At 36.9% G+C, this 18303-nt stretch overlaps 1 protein-coding gene and 1 non-coding gene across 2 annotated transcripts; one reads left to right on the plus strand and one right to left on the minus strand.

The window, feature by feature from the left end:
• Window positions 1–9437: 9437 nt before the first annotated feature.
• On the plus strand, window positions 9438–9540 carry LOC133249047 (U6 spliceosomal RNA). The gene has a single exon (XR_009736854.1). It is a non-coding gene; the product is annotated as a U6 spliceosomal RNA (small nuclear RNA).
• On the minus strand, window positions 9518–17648 carry LOC133247563 (lysozyme C, non-stomach isozyme). The gene is made up of 4 exons (XM_061416522.1): window positions 17469–17648; window positions 15717–15881; window positions 13789–13867; window positions 9518–12504 (listed from the first exon to the last, which is right to left on the minus strand). Exons 1-4 carry the CDS (start codon window positions 17602–17604, stop codon window positions 12438–12440), a joined length of 447 nt encoding a protein of 148 aa, XP_061272506.1. The 5' UTR covers window positions 17605–17648; the 3' UTR covers window positions 9518–12437.
• Between the last annotated feature and the right edge of the window lie 655 nt (window positions 17649–18303).

Consider the following 18303-nt stretch of genomic DNA (forward strand, 5'->3'; position numbering starts at 1 on the left):
CAACAATTTATCTGTACACACTGAATTAAAGATGATTCTGTTCTCCCTTTGATATCACTCCAAGTTGTTTAAGATGCAGCCACACGTTTTCTCAGCCCAAGCCCTCACGTCAAGTCAATTCATACCTCTCTGAGTTGGCTGCTTGCTGGCATGTGAGTAGTCTATTTCCAACTCAGTCAAATAGGAACTGAACTCACAAACATAGGACCATTTTCACATGGTCTCACATGACCTGACCCAAAGATGATAAGGGCTAGCATTGGTGCCTTACAGTTTTATTTTGGGAAATAGTTTTCTTGATTGTCAATTCAAAAGGATTTTCAATTAAAGAATAACTTAGTAAATTAAAAATGCTATATGAACATATAGAATGGTAAACTCTAACCTGCTTTAAAAAAATGAATGGATGCTTTAACATCTAGGAAGTTAGGACACTTCTACATTTCCTAATAAGTATGCATCTTCTAATGAGAAAATTTACACATGCTCACATACATACACACATGACTAATTTTTGTTAAAAAAAAATGGGAATAAAATAAACCTAAATATAGAAAAACTACACTTAAAATTACCTTCCTCAAGTAAAAAATTTAATCCAATGCAAGTCAAATATCCTCGATGTTATCTGATTTAGATCTGAATTTCATGCCAGGACTACTGACTTGGCCTGACTTAGCTTTCTAAGTAGTCTCTTTCCCTCCAGTTTCTCTTCCCTCCAACCCACTCTTCGTTGGTAAGCCAACCTTGAACTCCGAGAACGCAGAGTTTATGGCAGACATATGTCAATCACACATAATCTATGACTTTAGTGTCTATTCTGAGGTTTGCTGTCATGTTGTCCTCAGATTCATCATGATGAGGTACTTGAGGTCTTATGCCCCTTTGAGGTTTCCCTTCCGCCCTCTCAGAAAAGACATTCATGTGTACAGTGTAGACATTCAACAAATTTGGTAAATTCCTATATATAAGTATACTCCACCTACAATTAAAGTGTTATTCTTCTCTCTTGATCACCTGCGTTACAATAATGTTTTGATATAACAAATGATGCAGGGAAGTAATCCAAGCTTACAAATAAATACTAGCAACATACTACAGAAGGATGTGCTTCTCCAACTGGAGGCAACAATTACAAAAGGTAACCTAGAATTTCAAAGACAGAATCACCTTTTAAATAAAGAGTCAACTTGCTGCTGCTGCTAAGTCACTTCAGTCGTGTCCAACTCTGTGCGACCCCATAGATGGCAGCCCACCAGGCTCCCCCGTCCCTGGGATTCTCCAGGCAAGAACACTGGAGTAGGTTGCCATTTCCTTCTCCAACGCATGAAAGTGAAAAGTCAAAGTGAAGTCGCTCAGTCGTGTCCGACTCTTAGCAACCCCTTGGACTGAGCCTACCAGGCTCCTCCACCCATGGGATTTTCCAGGCAAGAGTCAACTTAGGTCTCCAGAATAATTAGAAATAAGGCCATATGTTTGAGACAAATGATTACTTATGCCAATATACTCAAGCCAATTTAGAAGGTATGATTCAATACTAATGTTAGTGAAAGAAAAAATTTTCTACTTCAATTGTCAAGAAATTATGGATGAAGAAAAAGAGATCAAAACATAAACACAGGAGTAGACACAGAACCAAGAGGGAGAACCACCAAAACCCGAACCCACAGAATCCTAAAACACTTACACTGTGTTATTTACAAGATCAGAACATGAAGACAAGTGGGAGAAGAAAACGAATGCTGCTGATGAGACCAAGCTTTCAGAACTTTGGAAATGAAGAACAGACACATGAACTACTCTCATTTCTAGAGAACCCCTGACAGTTACAGACAGATAACACTTCCTCTCTTCAAGACCACCCTGCTATTTTCCCTTAGTATCATATAATGTTTCTGATTCAACGTCCTCAATTCTTAGCAGGAACTGGAGTTGGCAATACCTACTTCTGCTTCTCAAACTGGAGTATCATTCTTTATGTACGTTATATGTGTGTTTTAGGGCTTCTTGGGTGGCGCTAGTGGTAAAGAACCTGCCTGCCAATGCAGGAGATGTGAGAAACAAGGGTTTGATTCCTGGATTGAGAAGATCCCCTGGAGGAGGGCATGGCAACCCACTCCAGTATTCTTGCCTGGAGAATCCCATGGACACAGGAGCCTGACGTTATAACTGTATACAGTCCATGGGGTCACAAAGAGTCAGACATGACTGAAGTGACTTAGCATGCATGTAAGTTTTAAATAATCCTGACTCAGTGTCTATTGTATATATATATTTCTTAATGTTTAAGGAAATGTACAGCATAGTGCATTCCTTTTGTATCACACATATACGATGAGGCATGCAGCCACAGTGAAGTCTCCAGAAGACTTCCATCTCAGTTACAGCCTTTGAAAACAGAGATTCCTGGAAATAACATTACTGATCATAAGCTAAACTTCTTTTGAAATTCACTAAAGATTAGGTCTGTGCTTGGTATCACTCCAAAATTGGTCACTTTCCTATTATGTACCATATGCTAAAAATAAAAAGCATTTGGAGGGGGGGAATATACAGAATGTTCCAATGTTCATGGGAAATTTTTCTTTCTAGCCCCCAGTGGAGGTTGGAAGGAAGGTTTTTTCAGTAGCAGTAACCTCTCTTGTACTTCTGCTTTATTGACTACACCAAAGCCTTTGACTGTGTGGATCACAACAAACTGGAAAATTCGTTAAGAGATGGGAATATCAGACCGCCTTGCCTGCCTCCTAAGAAATCTGCATTCGGGTCAAGAAGCAACTGTTAGAAATGGACATGGAACAACAGAATGGTTCCAAAATGGGAAAGAAGTACGTCAAGGCTGTACATTGTCACCCTGCTTATTTAACTTATATGCAGAATATATCATGCAAAATGCTGGGTTGGATGAAGCACAAGCTGGAATCAAGATTGCCAGGAGAAATATCAATAATCTCAGATATACAGATGACACCACCTTTATGGCAGAAAGTGAAGAAGAACTAAAGAGCCTCTTGATGAAAGTGAAAAAGGAGAGTGAAACTCAACATTCAAAAAGCTAAGATCATGGCATCCGGTCCCATCACTTCGTGGAAAATAGATGGGGAAACAATGGAAACAGTGACAGACTTTATTTTGGGGGGCTCCAAAATCACTGCAGATGATGACTGCAGTCACAAAATTAAAAGACGCTTGCTCTTTGGAAAAAAAAACTATGACCAAACTAGACAGCATATTAAAAAGCAGAGACATCACTTTACCAACAAAGGTCCATCTAGTAAAAGCTATAGTTATTCCAGTACTCATGTATGGATGTGAGAGTTGGACTATAAAGAAATCTGAGGGCTGAAGAATTAATGCTGTTGAGTTGTGGTGTTGGAGAAGACTCTTGAGAGTCCCTTGGACTGCAAGGAAATCCAACCAGTCCATCCTAAAGGAAATCAGTCCTGAATATTCATTGGAAGGACTCATACTGAAGCTGAAACTCCAATACTTTGGCCACCTGATGCAAAGAATGGACTCATTGAAAAAGACCCTGTTGCTGGGAAAGACTGAAGGCAAGAGAAGGGGACAACAGAGGCTGAGACAGTTGGATGACATCACTGACTCGATGGACATGAGTTTGAGCAAGTTCTGGGAGTTGGTGATGGACAGGGAAGCCTGGTGTGCTGCAGTCCATGGGGTCACAAGAGTCGGACTTGACTGAGCGACTGAACTGAGCCTCTCTTGTTGCAGAGCATGGGCTCTAGGGCACGTGGGTTTCAGTAGTGGCAGTGCTCATACTCGATTAGTTTTTTATGTGAATTTCTCCTTCATTCATTTTTAAGAAAACAAACAAACAACAACAACAAAAGAACTTCTCTTGTTGTCCAGTGGTTAAGAATCCACCTTGCCAAAAAAGAAGCAGACTCACAGAGAACAAATTAGTGGTTACCACTTGCCTGGAGAATCCCAGGGACGGGGGAGCCTGGTGGGCTGCCGTCTATGGGGTCGCACAGGGTCGGACACAACTGAAGCAACTTAGCAGCAGCAGCAGCAGCAGCAGCAGTGGGGATAGGGAATGGGGAAGGGCAACACTGGAGTAGGGAATTTTAAAAACGTTATTATGGGATTATATGAAATGTGTGTGAAACTTCTGAAAATTGTAAAGCACTGTAGAATTTTTTTAATAAAATAAAATACAAATTTTAATTAAAAAAAAAAAAAGAATCCACCTTGCAATGTGGGGGATGCAGATTCGATCTCTGGTCAGGGAACTAAGATCCCACCTGCTGCAGATCAATGAAGCTTGCATGCCACAGCTAGGACCAAATGCAGCCAATTAAATAAGCAAACAAAACAAAAACCCCAAGACTTTCCTTATGGTTCAATGGATAAGAATCTGCCTGCCAATTCAGGGGACATGGGTTCGATTCCTGGTGCGCGAAGATTTCACATACTGCTGGGCAACTAAGCCTGGGGAAACAGTGGAAACAGTGTTAGACTCTATTTTTCTGGGCTCCAAAATCACTGCAGATGGTGACTGCAGCCATGAAAGTAAAAGACGCTTACTCCTTGGAAGGAAAGTTATGACTAAGCAGAGACATTACTTTGCCAACAAAGGTCCGTCTAGTCAAGGCTATGGTTTTTCCAGTGGTCACCTATGGATGTGAGAGTTGGACTGTGAAGAAAGCTGAGTGCCAAAGAATTGATGCTTTTGAACTGTGGTGTTGGAGAAGACTCTTGAGAGTCCCTTGGACTGCAAGGAGATCCAACCAGTCCATTCTAAAGGAGATCAGTCCTGGGTGTTCATTGGAAGGAATGATGCTAAAGCTGAAACTCCAGTACTTTGGCCACCTCATGCGAAGAGTTGACTTATTGGAAAAGACTCTGATGCTGGGAGGGATTGGAGGTAGGAGGAGAAGGGGACAACAGAGGATGAGATGGCTGGATGGCTTCACCGACTCGATGGACGTGAGTCTGAGCGAACTCCGGGAGTTGGTGATGGACAGGAAGGCCTGGCATGCTGCGATTCATGGGGTCGCAAAGAGTCGGACACGACTGAGCGACTGAACTGAACTGAAGCCCAAGTACCACAACTACCGAGCCTACATGCCTTGGAGACCAAGCACCCTTGCAGCCCATGTGCCATAGAGCCCTTGCTCCACAAGAGAAGCGACTTCAGTGAGAAGCCTGAGCACTGCAACTCGAAAGTAACCCCCAGCTTGCTGCAACTATTGAAAGCCCAAGTATAGCAACTAGGATCAAGCACAGCCAAAAGTAAAAAATAATTAAAAAAAAAAAAATGTTTTAACAGTTTTATTGAGGTGTAAATAGCATACAATAAACCATATTTTTTAAAGCATACAATTTGATACATTTTTATGTATTCATACACTCATGAGGCCATCACCACAATCAAAAGAATGAACATATTCTTCACTTCCAAAAGATTCCTCTTGTTCCTTCACCAAGCTGTGCTTTGAAATACGTATAATACCATATATGAAACAAGTCGCCAGTCCAGGTTCGATGCACGATACTGGATGCTTGGGGCTGGTGCGCTGGGACGACCCAGAGGGATGGTATGGGGAGGGAGGAGGGAGGAGGGTTCAGGATGGGGAACACAGGTACACCTGTGGCGGATTCATTTCGATATTTGGCAAAACCAATACAATATTGTAAAGTTTTAAAATAAAATAAAATTTAAAAAAAAAGAAGCCACTTAATAAATGTTCATTAATTGATCACTAAAAAAAAAAAAAGAAAAGATTTTCTCCCAATCTTTTCATTATTTAGCAGTGTTTTTTTTAAAGCATAAGTTTTATAAATTATGTTAAATTTCAAGTTATTTATTTGTTGTTCTTCTGATTGTGCTTTTGCTTTTGTATCTAAGAAATCTTTGCCTAACAGGTCACAAGATTTTCTCTTATTTTTCTTCTTGAAGTTCTATAGTTTTAGGTTTTGCGTTTAGATCTAAAATCTGTCTTGAGTTGTTTTCTGTATGTAGTGTGCTGTATTGATTCAAGTTCATTTTTTTTGCACACAGATGTCTAATTGTTCCAGCACCACTTGTTAAAAGGCTATCCTTTCTCCACTACCTTTAAATTGCCTTTGTGCCTTTAAAACATTTTTCTATATTTATAGAAAAGTTGCAAAAATAGTTCAAACAGTTAAATCACTAAGTTTCCCCAGTGTCAATTTCTTAGTTTTGATAAATAGAGTTACATAAGATGTAGACATTAGTAGATTACTACTAACTAAATTCTAGGCTTTATTTAGATCCCATTTGTTTTCCCACTAATGTTCTTTTTCTGTTCCAGGATCCAATAGGGGCTATTACATTATATTCATTTTCTTGTCTTCTTATGTTTTCTTGGTTTACACATAAATCAAATAAAAACGCCCTTAGACCAAAGTCTTATTAAACACAGATTAAAAAAAGAACATTAAATATTATTCTAAAGTGCTTGTAGTTGTGGCTATTAAACTTTTAAAGCAAAAAGCACTTTCTTGGCAGTCCAGTGATTAAGACTCCATGTTCCCAATGCAGGGGGCCCGAGTTTGATCCCTTGTCAAGGAACAAGCCTGCATGCCACAACCGAAGATACTGCATGAAGAAACAGACTCATTGCAGCCAAATAAACTAAAAAAAAAAAAAGGGGGGAAGGCCAATTGTATTTTAAAAAAAGATTTTAAAGCAAAACTATTTTCTTTTAGAGTTCATAATGAACAGTGGCATTCTTAAATAACAAATATTTCATAGGAATTATCAAAATAGCTGCTGCTTTCAATCCAGGAGCATTTGAGAAAATACTAAAATGAGAAAAGCTAATTTAACATTTATCCAAATCATGTTAATAAAAATTAATTTTAGAATCAGAAAACATGTATAAAATTAGGTGGTAAATAAGAGAAATCAGACAGCAAGTAAAAGTCCATTACTGGAGATTTTATTTAAGATGTGACAGCCCTGATCAATTGTTGATTGTTGTGTAATATGGTTAATATAGAAAACCTTATGAGTGATTTTTAACTTTATCAACTGAAAACTAGCTATGGCTTTATTTAACAGAGCGAAGCAAGTTCTGGGTGATTTGAACCTGTTGTTGAATGACATTTGTGGTCAGTTTTATGATAAGAAAGCTATAATAAAAGATGTGAAAAAAGTATTCTTTTAAAACATGAATAAGTACACAACATGTGCTCTGTCTAGTTTCTTTAAATTCATTGAAGAAAATTTTACTTCTTCACTACTGGGATTTGTTGAGTTGGATTCAACATTTTGCAACTATTATTTGTGTTCTTTTCAGGTCCATCTGGCAGATGAAGTATTTTAAACATGCATGCCAACTTAGATGATCTACCCATGATAAAACTGTTCAAACATTGCAACAGGAGTTCAAAAACATACTAAGGTCTCTGAACTATATTTTCAAAGACTTGAAGAGAAAACTGACAATAAAGAAAGTACATGTTTTTTTCTAAAAGGTGATAAAGCTCAAATAAATGATTACAATTCTTAGACAAGCATAAATTTATAGGAAAGTTTAAAGAGAATGTGATAAAGAACATGATTTTCCCTGAATCATGTCAGAATGAATTGCTGAACAAATGCCCATTATATTCAGCTCAGTCGACTGGTTTCTGTACTGATGTTGATTCTGATGCTTTATCTGGAGAGTCTTTCACGCCGTCTCCCATCTTCTGTAAGTAATCGCCACTAAGTCCCCCTGTCACATGCTCTAGATTGGCTCTTCTGATCCTAAGTGCATTACTGCTTTGCTACTGAGTCTTCCTAAATTTCTTTCCTCACCTGTAAAATGAGGAACTCCAATGGAATTGATATGATGCTTACATTAAAAATACCACATGGGAAAGTGGCCTGTATGTACTAGTCCCTTCAACTGTTTTCTTCCAAGACAACATATGGTCTTCTTTCTTTGTGTGCTCATGGAATTTTGCACATTGTAGTCATTTTGAGTATTCGCTGGGTATGAATTATCTTATTTCCTGACTCTCAAAGGGCAGAAAGAATTTTCCTTGGCTTATATCCCCTTTCTGAATGCAATGTATAGTATTCCATGCTATACATGGCATTCAGAAAGGGGCATTTTGTTTTCTACCCAAGGTTAAAAACAAAACTGATATCACATAGCTAAATAAAATTAAGCCTACAATCTTACACCTACCCTGAGAATTCTATTCATAATGATATTATAATACTATACTCTTCAAAGAGATGTTAAATATATTCCCTAATTGATCTATATATAAATAGAAAATATGTTGCTACAAAATTCCTTCCCTTCTGTTTTTATGTCCACTGAGCAAATTTAGAAAGATTTTCAGCATAAAGATAGAAAGGTTTTATTAACAGCTTTCATCAAAATAATCAGAGTATTATTCTCATCATCATCTGATCTTTTGGTTTGACTATACTGCTGTGACTTAACAGGGACAATGGAAAAGAAAAGAATCTTTCAGATCTTGGATGAGAGCCTGGCTTGGATTTGTCAGCTCTTGAGTTTGCCCTTAATTGGTTATATTACTTGGGGTCTGAATGCATACACTTAATTGTTTCCTCAATTACAAGATGAAATTACTAAATTATGACTTACTCTTTTATTTCTTACATAAAGTTGTCACTAGATGACAGCACGCTAACATTTAAAATTTTTTTAAATACAATATTTTAAAATGTTTGAGTTTAAAGCTAAGCTAACATTAAAAAAATCACAAAATATTTTAAAAGATACCAATTTTCATCACTAAAAATCAATATATTTTAAAGCACCTATTACTGACAAAGATGTGAAAAAATATGCATTTTCACATACAGCTGTGGTGAAGGTTAGAGAGTAACTTCATGTGTCAAAAATTCAATTGGTCAGATAAACAAACAAAAAAACTCCACAAAAAATAAAATTAAGAAAAAAGAAAAAACAAACAAACAAAAATTCAATTGCTCATGCTTATTAAATCAAGCACCACAAGAAGCTACTTTTCGGAAAATGCATTTAGATTTACTTATAAAGACATTCATTATAGTATCCTTTATACAAATCAAAAATCTAGTGAAATAACCTGAATATCCAATGATAAGAACTGATTAAAATACCCTCCACATAACCTGCCATTCATGGGAGTTGCAAAGAGTCAGACACAACTGAGCCACTGAACAACAACAATAACACATAACCTAGCTATACAGTTTGTCTATAAAACTGACTTATTCACACATTTATGTCCAGGAACTTCTATTACTAATTACTTTCCATGAGACTCAGTGCATGTGTTCCTAAACTGTATCAATAGTACTTTTTCCTGTGATTTCATAGCTTAATATTATGTAAACCAACAAAACATGAGTGCAAATGCAATTGGTTCAAAGAAAATTTTGTTAAATGCTTTAGAAAGACTGGCTAAAGATGAGTTGCTTTAAAAATCACAGCTGGAGCTTGCTTTGGCAGCAAATATACAAAAGTTGGAATGATACAGATAAGATGAGCATGGTCCCTGCACAAGGATGACACACAAATTCGTGAAGCATTCCATACTTTGAGACATGAAAGTCCATTTTATGACATAAAAAAAACCACAGTTGATAAAGAAGTACATTCATTACATAATGAGAAAGGGGTTAATTCTCCAAGAAGACATAACAATTCTTAATGCGTATGTGCCTAACAACAGTGTCAAACTACAAGAGGCAAAAACAGATAGAACTCAAGGAAAAAATAAATCAATAAAATCATAGTTCACAATGTCATACTATAAACCCAAAAAGATGTTATTATAAGAAAAAGATAAAATAACAAGTTAAATCAAAATGTCTAGAAATTTTTATGCATGGCTCATGGAAATATAAAATGGTACAGCTGTTGTGGGCTTCCTTTATAGCCCCGTCAGTAAGGAATCTGCCTGCAGTGCAGAAGACCCGGGTTCGATTCCTGGGTTGGGAGGATCCCCTGGAGAAGGAAATGGCTACCTACTCCAGTATACTCGCCTGGAGAATCTCACAGATAGAGGAGCCTGGCAGGCTACAGTCCATGGGGTCGCAAGAGTCGGACACGATTCAACAACTAAACCACCACCACCACCACACAGCTGTTGTGGAGAAGCTTCCGGGTTCTTGAGCCACCAGGAAGATAGTTGCGGTAGTGAAGTGAAGTCGCTCGGTCGTGTCCGACTCTTTGTGACCCCATGGACTGTAGCCTACCAGGCTCCTCAGTCCACGGAATTTTCCAGGCAAGAGTACTGGAGTGGGTTGTCATTTCCTTCTCCAGGGGATCTTCCCAACCAAGGGATCGAACCCTGGTCTCCTGCATTACCAGCAGACGCTTTACCGTCTGAGCCACCAGGGAAGCCCCAGTTGCGGTAAAAGGGAGTCTAAAATGATGTTGTACCTGGAGGGTTATTTGCAAGATGAAAGGTTACCAGGGCAGTTCGTACAGTAAAGGGGATGATCCAACAAAGAGGGAGAAACTCAGGATCAGGAAACCCTCAGCCTAAACTGGAGTAGTGAGAGGGCTGTGAAGACTGCATGTGGAGACACTGCCATTGGCGGGAGCAAGGCCCTTCATCGCAGTGATAAAGGGGAAGGAAGGGAGGGTGGGCCCACGGAAAGACCTGAGCTCTGTTATGGTGGCCAGGAGGGGAGGGTTTTATATGAGTTGCCTCTGTTCTGTCAGTGTAAGGTGAGGCTGAGTCGTCTACCACGAGCAGAGTGTGGAAGGCCAGTGGTTGGCATGTGTGCCAGGACTTTGAAATGAGAGAAGTAAACAGTGACAGTCATTTTGAGTAATTGGGACACCAACACAGGATTTCAGAGAAGTGACTAAGATGACCAGGCTGATTAGAGGGCCCATGTGAGATTTGTGTTTATGAATTTAGTGTGAGGGAAATTCCCTGGAGGTCTGGTGGTTAGGACTCCAAACTTTTGCTGTGGAGGATGCAGGTTCAATCCCTGGTCAGGGAACTAAGATCCCCCAAACCTAGTAGCACAGCTAAAAAAATTAAAAAATAGAGATCTGTCAGCATGCTTATGTATTTTTCTTCAGCAATATCTAGCTATTTTTGGTTTTTGTAAGAGCTTTCTTTTTAAGATGATATATACCCTATCTCTTTATGATTAAATCCATTGAGGAAAAAATGAGTTATTTAATGTGAATGTGAATTCTATGATTAAAGAGAATATACACACAGAAAAAAAATCTAGCTGTTTTGGTACAGATGAGGATGTAGGAAATACTAAGTGTCAGATAATCTTTTTCTCAAATATATATGTATGTATTTTTCCGGAGACACCAAATGACTTAACAAAGAAAGACAAAGTATAAATTGCAAAGCTTTTACTGAAAATGTACTTTTTATAGCATTCATGATATCACACCTGTGATTAACTAGCAATGATTTCAATACCTACAAACTCTTCTGCCTCTGAATTTGTCATAATGCATGAAACTAAGCTTATAACAGTAAGAAAAAACAACAGCTCATCTAATCCATCTTTATATCCTTCATGACAGCAAGATGCACAATTGAGTTCTTTAAAAGGGCTAAAAGTGATTGACATATAAATTCTGAGCTTATTTTTAAAGCTGCATAAATCCAACATTTTTAAGACAACATTTAAAACAAAGGTCACACTTTATGAAAACAAAATTCTTAAATCAGGCTTTCTTCATTTTTAGTCTTTTGGTATTATGCTCCATTTAACATTTTATATTGCCCAACAAAGAGTAGTTATATTTTACTGTTTTTGGAGATGACTGAACAGATAATGATGTTACATGCCTACTACACAGGTGGGATTTTGCCTAAGATCAATTTGTTTAAAGATATTATTTTGCTATATTTTTGTTGAATATTAGGGAGTACTTGTATGATTCAAGATTGCTGCTACTGCTGCTAAGTCACTTCAGTCGTGTCCGACTCTGTGCGACCCCATAGACGGCAGCCCACCAGGCTCCCCCATCCCTGGGGTTCTCCAGGCAAGAACACTGGAGTGGGTTGCCATTTCCTTCTCCAATGCAGGAAAGTGAAAAGTGAAAGTGAAGTCGCTCAGTCGTGTCCGACTCTTCGCGACCCCATGGATTGCAGCCCACCAGGCTCCTCCATCCATGGGATTTTCCAGGCAAGAGTACTGGAGTGGGGGTGATTCAAGATTAAGTGTGTGCCATTTCTTTAAGAACTGAATGTTCTGGATATATATTTGATAATTAAGATTTTAGACAAATATTCACCAGCATTAGGTCTGTTAAACTGAAATACACTGTGGGCCTAATATCAAATAATAAATACATGAAGTAAACATTAAGTATCTTAAAGACCACATGCTCCTGCTTCTATAAAAAAAAAAAAAAAACATTATTTGTTTGAAAGTATGACCTTTCCCTCAACTATTACTTCCTTAATATGAAAAAGAGACAAAATGGGTTGAAGTAAAAACTCCAACATTACACTCCACAACCCTGAATGTAACTCGTGAGATCTTGGTTTTGACAATGACTTCTCCATGCCACCCTGTAGAGAAAGATGAAACAAATGGTAATAAGGTTGAAACAAAGCTTCATTATATTACATATACTTCAAATCCTTTGGGAAAACAACATAGTTTATCATTACATGAAATGAAAGCTACAGACAGATCCAAGTATTGCTATTTACTGCTATTTATTTTGGAGATACTATACCAAGGACTTCACATCTCCCCCAAAGCTTCACTAGGGCACAGAACATCTGAGTGCAAGTGTTGAGTCCTATGTAGTTCACAGCAAAAATGCAAAGTGCGTTCCATATTTACTTAATTCCAAAAATAATGTCAAGATATGACAAGGAATAGGTATAAGGTGGAGAATCTTAAAACCTCTAGAAATTCCCCAAAATAAATTGAGGAGTAAAAGAATAAGATTTTGAATCAGTTAAAGTAGATTGTTTCTATGCTATACACCGTTTAGTATGAATCTAAAGCTGCAATTTTCAGTTCTCAGTACCATACTTTGATCTTTGGAAATATTCTCTCACTTCTTTCATAACAATAGGATAAAACAGCTCTCTCCTTTAATACTTAACACATACCACGCTCTGTAATGGGAACTAACATAGTGTTGTACATACATTATATTTCAAACACAAACAAACAAAGCAAGAAAGTCATAGAGAAAGAGGTCAAATTTGTGGTTACCTCTTGAGGTAACCACAAGAGAATTTGGGTAGAATGAGGAAAGGGGAATTGGATGAAGGCAGTCAAAGGTACTACAAACTTCCAGTTATAAGATAAATAAATACTAGGGATATCATGTACAGCATGGGGCTTCCCTGGTGGCTCAGCAGTAAAGAATTTGCCTGCAGTGCAGGAGATACAAATTCAGTCCCTGGGTTAGGAGGATCTCCTGGAGGAGGGAAGGGCAACCTGCCTTGGTATTCTTGCCTGGAATAATCCCATGGACAGAGGAACCTGGCAGGCTACAGTTTATTGATCACAAAAGTCAGACGTGACTTAGTGACTAAAGAGCAAAAACAAATATATAGCCTGATAAATATAATTAACACTGCTATATTTTATATATGAAAATTGTTGAAAAGAAAGTAAATCCTAAGAATTTTCATCACACACAAAAAATTTTTTCTTCTATTTCTTTAATTTTGTATCCATGTGAGATAATGGATGTTCACTAAATTTATTGTGATACTGTTTCCTGATGTAATTCAAATCATTATGCTGTAAACCTGGAACTTATATAGTGCTTTATGTCAATTACATCTCAATAAAACTGAAAGGAAAAAAAAAAAAACACACACACATACCATGCTCTAATGCCTTGTGGATCACTGACAACCCTCTTTGCACATGCTACAGCTTCAGTGATGTCATCTTGCAGCAAAGCTGAAAAAGAGGTGGTGAGAAGTGAAAATAACATTCATAGAAATGTTAAGTTTAGCTCAGTCAGCTTTATTCTCTTAGGCTGAGGAAAGAACAACTAAAATAATTTTTAAGGATCTGTTTATCTGTTGATGTTGGGGGGAACTCTTCATTCCATCCCATTTGGCATCTGTTTCTCATTTACCAAAGTCATTGGAAGCTCTGGAATTATTAATTAGCATGATAGAAGGTTTTCTTTTTACTAGGAAATATTGAAAAAAAAAAAAGACAAACAGAAACTGGTCTAGCAGGTTTTTGCTCAGCAATTTGACACTGGAAATTGATCCTAAAGAAATAATAAGAGATGTACTGAAAGATATGTATACAAAGTGTTTCATAGCAATTAATAAAGGGCATAAGTGGAACTAGCCTAAATGTTTAACAGTAAGAGTTAGGTTGATACATTATGGAGTACTTATATTGTGAAAGTCTATTCATCTTTAAAAAACAACAAGGATTGGTATTTGTTGACAAAAATAATTTTGTGTAATAAAGACAAAATTGTAAAGCAGTAAATATAGTACAATTTCACTGCTGTTATGTGGGTACAAATATGTATAATATAGCTTTACATTCATGTCCGGGATTGTTGTGTATTCCAAAAGAACATGTGGATACCAAAATTTCCCAATGGTCATACATGTCTGGGTAGTAAGAATTTTTATTCAATGACAACAGGTTATTCTATAATACAAAATTTTTAAAATAAATTAACTGGATACAAAAGTATATTCTTAGACTCATCTTCACTATTAGGATTTTTAATATTTAAAAATTTAGCAGTATCAATTCTGCTATATTTCTCCAATATTTCAGGCACTAAAGATTCTACATGCTTTGGGAGGTTCAAAAAAAGGTAGGGGATATATGTGTACCTATGGCTGATTCACACTGAGGTTTGACAGAAAAGAACAAAATTCTGTAAAGCAATTATCCTTCAATAAAAAAATAAATACAATTTAAAAAAAATTTTAAAAAGATTCCACATGCTTTCTCTATTTTAAAAGGAAGTCAATAGAATACTTGTTTCACCTCAATTAAACAAATCTATAAATTAATTTGTTAGAATGACAGTTTTTATATAGGAGCTGTGTTTTTGGAGATTCGTTCTAAAGAATTTATAAATGAAATGTCATAATGTTTCTAATTCACCTTAAAATCACTCAGCAAAAAGAAGTTTATATACATATATATATATATATATAAAGAAGTAAATGTGCTAAAATGTTAACAACTGTTAAAGTAAGTGATGAGCATATTGATGCTTATTATAGTAATGTTTCTAATTGTCCGTATATTTAAAATATTTTATAGTAAAAAGTAAAAACAATTTTTTAAAAACACCACGCATATTCCTCCACTTTGATTAACTAGTAATTCTTTTGTTTTCCAATAAAGGAGGGTAGATTTAAAAAAAAAAGACCACCCAACAAAATTATCGCTAATCCTCCCCAAACAAGGAATAGCATTGTTCTTCACAAAGCATCAATATGTCCAGTTATGATAAAGTGATAGGTCATTCCAGAAACTTCTTTATGTTAGCAAACAGCAAACTTTTATGATACCAGCTCTTTAATTTCTTACTTAAGAAATTAGGAGGAGGATAATAGAGTTTCTAGATGTTAAAATGGAGTTTTTATAGGTCCCTGATGAACCCTTCAAGATTTTTTTATTTCTATTGACTCTTGACCTAAAGGATCATTCCAGTTTTCCCATAAGATGTTTACAGAAAAACCTGAATGAACTTTTTGGATAACCCAACAGGTATAACCAGGTGAGTCCTGTGCTGTCACTCCACATTATCTTGTCTTACCACCGCAGGGTAAATGACAGGCGTTAACTGCTCCTGGGGTTTTGCCATCATTACACCACCAGTGGCTATTGATTTGAAATATCCCATAATCAGTACTTTGGTCTCCAGCATTGTAGTTTGTAGCTTGTGTGTTGTAATTGCTTTCCCATCTGGCCAAACACATCCCTGAAAAAAACATATTTTAAGTAATAAAGAGCAAATCATATGACTTACAGTTCATAGCATAATCAGTTCTACTTAACTAGTTCTATTTTACTAATGACTTACTTTATAAGTATAAAGATGTATTTTACTTGTAAAGTGTTTTAACGCTTTGGTGTTAAAGGTCCCTTCAGAGAATTCTTTTATTAGCAAATGATTTGGTAATACAAATGAAAAAGATGACATATTTTTTAAAATATCTTCCATTGCTATTACACTTTCCTTATTACTAACACCCAGGTAGGATTGAGCCTAGAACAGAAAAATCAACAGAGTTGTTGAGTGGATTTGGTCATTAGCAGCAGATGCATATGCTAATGGAAAAATGCTTTTTAGTAGAAAAAATAAGGATTTTCTGGGAGAAAGAAAATTTATGATACCGAAGATGAATTTGGGTATCATATTATAATGCAGGCAAGAATCATAGAATAGGAAAGGCTGGGTCATCCATCCATCCATCTAGCCATTGGCTAACTCATTCAAAAATAGTTATGGAGGAGAAATGCCTGAATTTAATATAAAAACCACAGTGATGACATTGACAAATACGGACTAAAATACAAAGGAAATTTTCCTTAGGGCACATCTTAAACTCTGTGGAAGAAAATGAAAAATAATTAATGAACTAGAGTCAGAATAATCAAATGTCATTTCATGCTGCACTTCAGGGATCCTTATATAGATATTGACTGAGGGGAAATAGTTCTACTGTCCCTGTTTTAAGAGTTCAATGTAATTTTTAAAAAACCTTGCTGTTAAAAGTGCAACAGCATGTTAGGGGGTTTAAAAATGAAAAAAATACTACCTTATTCAGAACCCAAGATCCAAATTAGAAATGGCTAGAATCAAACAACAAGGGCTTAACAGACATGTCCCAGGTGCTAAAATGTATTTTATAGTCAGTCTACATGTGCCAGCTGTCAGATTTAGTAGCGCTAGAGGAGTACATGGGGACCTGGCATGCTTAGAATGATATAGAATTTGACCCACCATGACTCAATCTTTCACCTGGTACATCTGATTCTAAAAGAACAAGTTGATGTTTTTAACCATTGTAAGTGTACAAGCTTTTGAACTGTGGTGTTGCAGAAGACTCTTGAGAGTCCCTTGGAGTGCAAGGAGATTCAACCAGTCCATTCTAAAGGAGATCAGTCCTGGGTGTTCTTTGGAAGGACTGATATTGAAGCTGAAACTCAGATGAGCTGACTCATTTGAAAAGACCCTGATGCTGGGAAAGATTGAGGGCAGGAGGAGAAGGGGACAACAGAGGACGAGATAGTTGTATGGCATCACCGACTCAATGGACATGGGTTTGGGTGGACTCCGGGAGTTGGTGATGGACAGGGAGGCCTGGTGTGCTGCAGTTCATGGGGTCACAAAGAGTCGGACACGACTGAGCGACTGAACTGAACTGAACTGAACTGAAGTGTATAAACCCTCCAAGAAAGAAAAAAACATTCACTCAAAGACCCTTTCTTTTTGTTCATCCTCTATTAGTATCTGTTCCACACCTGGCTAACTATTTGAAAGGATGAAAAAGAGTTAACTTACAGTTTGCCAGGCTGATTCCCCTAAAGTTATCCATTCCAAATCTTTTCAGAGTTCTGGCAAGCTCACATCTCTCAAAGACCTTGCCTTGGACAGCGACCGAAAAGAGGAGAAGCCCCAGAATGAGGAGAGCCTTCATGTTGACTGAGAAGCCAGACCTCCAGGCTGACCCAGGGGAGCTGGCCCTGCTTTTAACATCTTTTCACTTCCTTCTTATGCGACTGGTTTGGGAGCTCCACCCTCTGAGACATGTGGAAAATAGGAAATGTTTATTGATTCACTAACTTCAAAATTTTCTTTCTTATGTTTGAAGAAGGACATTCTGATGTCCTAAGAATTAATCCGCAACAAAATAGTGAAATGACATTGCTTAAAGACATTGCTCAGGACTAATTGGGATTAGCACTATTGATAAAAGAGGAACTTTTTCCTATTTTGAATAGGAATTCCTATTCCTATTATGAATTTGAGCAAGTATGAATAAAAAATCTGAATGAACATTTGACTCAACTAAAAATGAGTTTTAATCTTTCATTAAATGTTTTTCATTAAGTTGCTTTATGTGCCTTCTGTATGTTGCCTTATCTTTTTCCCTTAAGATTATTTTATATACACTTTCCACAAAAGAACACTGCCTGTTGTTCTGATAGGTATATAATACAACACTACTTTGTTCAGCCAGATTCCATTACTAACTTTTTGGTTATTATTGTAAATTCTTAATTTATAAATCAATGTTTCACTATTAGAAGTAAGCCTCATGCAAATAACATTCCTAACTCCTTTCTGACAAAGCCTTACTTCATGTTTTCATGTTAGAACATAAAGAGTCATTGTA

The sequence above is a fragment of the Bos javanicus genome, chromosome 5, assembly GCF_032452875.1.
Source record: "Bos javanicus breed banteng chromosome 5, ARS-OSU_banteng_1.0, whole genome shotgun sequence".
Lineage (NCBI taxonomy): Eukaryota > Metazoa > Chordata > Mammalia > Artiodactyla > Bovidae > Bos > Bos javanicus.